Here is a 5,911-nt window from a genome sequence, read left to right as displayed (position 1 = left end):
ATAGTTTTCTTCTATTTTTTAGTTTCTCTGATTTGCCCTTCAGATGATATAAAACTAAATTTGGTATCTTTTGAAACTCAAATATTGAGCTAAAATTTAGTTGGATTTAACTTTATCGTAATCAATTACATTCTTTAATTTCTTACCTTGTTATTACTAACTTGAGTGTATATATATGTTATATATAGAAGTATGTCATTTGTAATAGAATGATTCTTTTCATTCTTAAGCTCACATTTGGTGTCTCTCTACATAGTCGAAAAATGTCTAATTGTAAGATACACGTTCTTGTTTTTTGATTCATTTTCTTTTTTTTTAGGTATATTATTATATTATTTCTCATCTTGATCGAGAGAACATTTACATTTCTAATGTACCTATTAAGTAGGACATGATATGATAATATACCTAAAAAGAAGAAACCCAAAATTGGGTTTAGGGTATAGGGTTAAGGTAATAGGGTTTAGGGTATAGGGTTAGGGTATAGGTTTAGAGTATAGGGTTTAGGGTTTAGGGTTTAGGGTTTAGGGTTTAGGGCTTACGGTAACACTATAAAATTTCTTCCTTTTACTCTAATAATCAGATATCTTATTTATATTATATTTTACCTTATGTATAGATCATAGAATGTATTCATTTCACCTAGATTTTTTCATAAAAATGAAGAAAACCGCATGATTCTTGCAAATTGATTAAAAAATGTTAGTGTTAAAAGAAAAACTCATAATCAAGATATTTAAGAAAACATCAATTAACCTTATTTATTATGTTTATATGTTATAGTTGACTGGTGGCAATTGTGTAAAATTTAGAAAAAATAGGACATAATATGTATCATAATTGATATATTTTAGATGTCTATCAGAAAGGAATATTATATGGGTTTTATTTAAAACCACTCTTCAAAATTGGGTGTATATGAAAATCCCCCAAATTTTAAGGTTGTTTCTCTACTAAAATTCACTTCATCTGCTATTCTGGTTGCTGCTTTCAGAATTGTTAGTACTTTAATATGTTCTTCCAATAAAATGCAATTTTTTATGTATTTTCTTGATAAGCTAGTTGAGTCAGCAATCTGATAACATTGTGATCAATTTCAGACTACAGAATCACGGTCCGGAAGCCTCAAATATACTTTGAAAGGAACCAAGGTATGATATCTTCATTTTCTTGACATGTAATGCTCTCCTCTCCTCTGTTATTCTTCTTTTTTATATGAAATGATATTATTGTCTTGTGACTATTGTCGCCGCACCCTAAATAATTAGTTCTTAATACTTGTTTCTCTATTGTCTTGCCTGACAGCAACTTTTGTCCCTATATTCTCTTGTCAGCGTCTGCATTTGTTAATTTTGGTTACTTTGCAGGTTTAAGATGTCAAGCTGGTGGTGTCAGCAAATATCCAGGGCACGATTGACTCGTGTTGAATGCTGCGTGAGTAATTGAAGAACCATGCAGCAGGACGAATGCTCATCGCATTTGTATAGTACAAAACGTTGCAAAAACAGGTGCATACCAGTTCAAAGAGACCAGAACAACAGGACCAAGAAGTTCTGCTTCTGAATTTGCAGCACCAGCGACAAAATAACACATCTCTAATAGTTATAGGATAAAGAAGTCAGTTCGCATATGAGTCGCCAAACTGTAAGAGTAAGAATAGGTTTTTCTTGTTGAACTGGTACCAAAATTTGAGTTTAGTGGATAACCGTCTGCCTGCTTAATTAGTGCATCGGCTGTACACCTTGTACATTGAGGCTTATAGGCTCTCTTATATACAATTCTATTAAGTCGTAGGTTCTTCTGGCTATGCAGAATCCCTGTAAATCTGAAATTCACTGCCTAGTGAACGTGTACATGTTGATGCTGGGGGGTGTAAGAAAGATAATAAACCAGTTCTATCTTTCACATTTTATTTTCCTAGGGAATCCTTTTAGCTCTAGCTCACATGACAATGGGTAAAGTAAAAACGTTGCTCTCATATCTTTTGCATTTCAATTGAATTAACCATTGGGGCAAAGTGAACCAACTTTTAAATTTAAGACATGATACCATTCCGGGAGGGTAAAAGTCCAATAAATATTTGGTCATTGTGAGTTTTTCTACAATCCACTGTTGAATCCCAGAGTCCAGAGACCCAATTGAGTAGAAAGAAGAAAAAGGACTTGAACATTGGCTGGGGCATCACGACGTTTTGGCCCTAGTTACAATCATGACCTCAGCGGAAGTAGGCAATACCAGAGACTCAGAACTAAATGAATGGAAATGTCTCATCACTTGCAACATGATAGACATTCGAGTGCTATGTGTTTGCATAGACATCCAAACTGTGAGCACATTCCACGCCGATCATAGCCCCTTTAGAACACCAATTCGAATCTTCAATAGTCATACAACTCTGCTAACTACCAAAAACTGAATTTGAAACCATATTGCACTTACGTTGCTCCACCAAAGATTCCGGACTGACAGTATGACCAACCCCAGCATCATTTACACGTCCACACTACGAAACCAAAAAAAAAAAAAAAAAAGAAATATCTTCAAATGGGAAAGCAGCCGTGAACATGAACATGCACAAGTTTTTAAACTACCCCCTGCTCTTGAATCTTCTAAAAGACTAAAGCCACCTTAGGTGGATATTTGGACGCCTTGGAAACTGTCGAGGGAGAAATAGAAACACCTTCTATGACTATGCAGAAATTGGACTTTGGCAACATACTAGTGCAACCAACTTGATTTTCATATCTATGATATTGAAGTACTCACTCTAGTAGAAATGTATGATACTGAGATGTATTATGCTGAAATGTACAAGAATTCTGATTATTCAGTGTCAAACCAAGTTCACATATATAGGAGATCAAGAACAGAATTACTGATGGAATAAAACTACAGTTCTTTTCATTTCTTTAAATCCTAAACACTAACTAACAACTGTGATCTAATAGTTCAGAAACAACAATGTATACGACTATAATGAAGTAGACCTGTAGCATAATAGAATGTGGTTATTCCATAAGGCAAGAGTTTAAGGTCTGCCTAAGTGCACAGTTACCAACAATGATAAAAAGTAGACTTAAAAGACAAGGTAAAACAAATGCATTACCTTATCATTTTCTAGGAGTTTTATTCCACGTAAAAAGTAAAAAATAAAAAATAAAAAATGGGGACGCTGTCATTTGCTTCTATAACCTGCACCGGAACCTGAAACCTCTTTGAGGAAGAGCATCAGAATGCTAGACTGATTTGTATTAACTAGAAAAAATGCTTTTGGCAATCATTCCTTATCCATTGGGATTCTGATTATACTAGTTTTCATCACTATAACTGGAAACGGACAAACAAGTGTACTTAAATAAACCATTTTAGAAGAAAAGTTACATATCTTAAATTATCCAGCTCCCATAGTTGATTTTGATCCAATACTAGACAGCCGACTTCTCAAATCTTCAGCCAAAGCAGTCCTTCCTGTATCGATGAGCCGCCTGAAAACATTTGTATACACTGACTGATCTGGTCTAAGTCCCCTATCAATCAATTCCAAGAGAAGATTATGGGCAACGATGACATTGTCTGCTTTGACATAAAGCCTTGCTAGAGTGCTGCAAATCGCTGGAAAGCAGATGTATCTATCACATGCCATGACATATTCATATGCTTCTTCAAATCTCTTCAAATTAAAATAACCCTTGAGAATGACACCATGCATTGAAACTCGAGGTTCAATGCCTTGCGCATTCATTCTATCGAGTAACTTTCTAGCCAAATCAAAGTTTCCGGCTTTACATGAGTGACAAACAAATATTTCATAAGTAATAGGATCAGGAGCACACTCGCTTGCCAGCATTTCCTCAAACAATGCACCAGCTTCAGCAGATTTATCATGCTTACATAAGGTACTTAACACATAATTGTAAATTTTGGCTTCTGGTTTGAGACCATGTTTCCTCATTACCTCAACCAAATCAGCGGCTCCCTCAAAATCACCTTTTCCACATTTTTCTACTACCATTATTTTGTAAAAAGTTGCCTTTCTCTCCGATAGCTGCATCACAAGCTCCGCCATATCAAATGAACCCACGGCACTGAACATCTTGATCAAAGAGCACAAACCAGAACCTCGAGTTGGTTCCTCAACTGCTTTCAATACATCTACTACTTTCATCACAGTAGCCTCCTTCAAGGGCGAAAGGGATACAAACTCAAATGCCAACGGGACAAGACGAACTTTTTTTTTAGCAAACTCACTCAATACGCGAGCCATGGCATCATAATTCCCCAACCTCCCAAGGTTATCAATAACCATGGAATGAACATCATTCCTACAACTGGGGTGTGCATACCTAATCCAATCACACACAGCCAAAGCATCTCTTTTCTGGTTATTCAACTCCTCAAAAAACCGACTACACATCTTAAGATTTAGACTCACATTCATTGAACGAACCTTTGACTCTAAATCGTTGTCCTTCCTTCTAATCATACCTAAAATGTCACGAACTTGCTTATGACTCGCAAAGTATCTAAGCTCATTAACACCCACATTCCTAAATCCACATTGATTAACGGAACTTGAAGTTCCATAACAATGGTGCTTAACCAAGTAAAGATTCACCAACAAGCCCTTATCAATATAACCACCCCTATACAAATGTAAAGATCGAAACTTTATACTAAATGGGGACGCTAAAGCAGAATCTGGGCACGACCCAGTTGAGGAAACCGACGGAATTGTAGAACTACAAGAGGAATTTGTGTGAAATTGATTTGAATTCGAGAAATCAATGGAAGAGGGATCAAGTGAGACTAGGGTTTGGGAAGGCAAAGTAGGAGGATGAAGTGGTGATTTGGGTTGTGATAATAAAGAGTAGAGATTGTGGGAAGAGTACCTGAACCTGTTCATAGTGGTTCGGAGGTGAACGGCGACTGCGAAGCAGTGAGAGCTAGCTGTTCATAGTGTTCAACATTTTTGTGTTCAGTCAAAACTGTAACGAGGAAAACGCTTTGATTCTTATACTCTTTTCGTATTTCATTTGGCACCACTGTATTGTCATGTTTTTTTTGTTTTTGACATCGTATTTAACAAGAGGTTATCCTAAGTTTCTAACACACACGGTCTATTTTCCTATCCATATATTTTTATTTTATTTACAAACTTATTACTTAAATTTGATTAATGATTGGTTCTCACCATATAGTGAGTGTATTAATAGCAAAAATATGTGCGTTAATAACGACACCCTTAACAATATTTACAATTTTGTTCATTTTCTTTCGTTAATTTAGATATGTTTTTTGTCATTACATTTATGTGCATAATCAGTGACTGTCCTTGAAGGAATAAAATTAGCGAAATTTTTTTTGTCATTAAGTTAGCAGAAACTTTGATTATTGCAAAATTATCTTTGCAAACTTTTTACATTACATTGTTTGCTAATACCGTACCGGTCAATTGGATCTATTTTTATACTACGTACTATTGTATTTCATTTTGCACCACCGTATTAGTCAGTTTTGTCATCGTTTTTAACTATATTTGCAGTTTTGTCGACTTTACAATATATCCGTAGTCAATAGTATCTACCTGCAACACATCATGAGCATTGTGATCTCATTGTTTAACTAGTGTTAAGTCATGGCTCAAGTTTCATTGTAGCTCAATAGCCCCTATTAAGGGTCAGGTGAAGTGGGTTATGAGATTTTTTTTATTTTTATATTTGTTTTTCTTTTTTGAAAATAACAATCATTCTATAAGAATTTGTGTTAAATTGAGTTTAGGTGCTTCGAAATTTCGAATCCTTAAAAGTTTGAGTACACGTCCTGTGATTTAGACAAACATGTGCCCAACAACCCCTGTTAGAACAAAAACGTTGTTAAGAAAACATCAAACCCCTTGAAATATTCCAATAGC

General features: G+C 35.2%; 2 protein-coding genes across 2 annotated transcripts in view; one reads left to right on the top strand and one right to left on the bottom strand.

Moving 5' to 3' along the window:
* Nucleotides 1-1,757, top strand: part of LOC101310219 — a 7,248-nt gene extending 5,491 nt beyond the window's left edge. The window contains exons 8-9 of the mRNA XM_004299807.1: nucleotides 1,101-1,151; nucleotides 1,368-1,757. Of these exons, the coding sequence (XP_004299855.1) occupies nucleotides 1,101-1,151; nucleotides 1,368-1,373 (57 nt within the window). The 3' untranslated portion in view covers nucleotides 1,374-1,757. The remainder of the gene's footprint in view (nucleotides 1-1,100; nucleotides 1,152-1,367) is intronic.
* Nucleotides 1,758-3,391: 1,634 nt separating this feature from the next.
* On the bottom strand, nucleotides 3,392-4,903 carry LOC101293009 (pentatricopeptide repeat-containing protein At5g65560-like). The gene has a single exon (XM_004301400.1). The coding sequence runs from the start codon at nucleotides 4,901-4,903 to the stop codon at nucleotides 3,392-3,394; it is 1,512 nt and encodes a 503-aa protein (XP_004301448.1).
* Between the last annotated feature and the right edge of the window lie 1,008 nt (nucleotides 4,904-5,911).

This window comes from Fragaria vesca, linkage group LG5 (genome assembly GCF_000184155.1).
Source record: "Fragaria vesca subsp. vesca linkage group LG5, FraVesHawaii_1.0, whole genome shotgun sequence".
Taxonomy (NCBI): Eukaryota; Viridiplantae; Streptophyta; class Magnoliopsida; order Rosales; family Rosaceae; genus Fragaria; species Fragaria vesca.
This window is presented reverse-complemented; position numbering and strand designations above follow the sequence as displayed.

What these genes read in the sequence shown, in the direction of transcription:
- LOC101293009 (XM_004301400.1), bottom strand. Translation starts at nt 4,903, where the DNA reads ATGAACAGGTTCAGGTACTCTTCCCACAATCTCTACTCTTTATTATCA.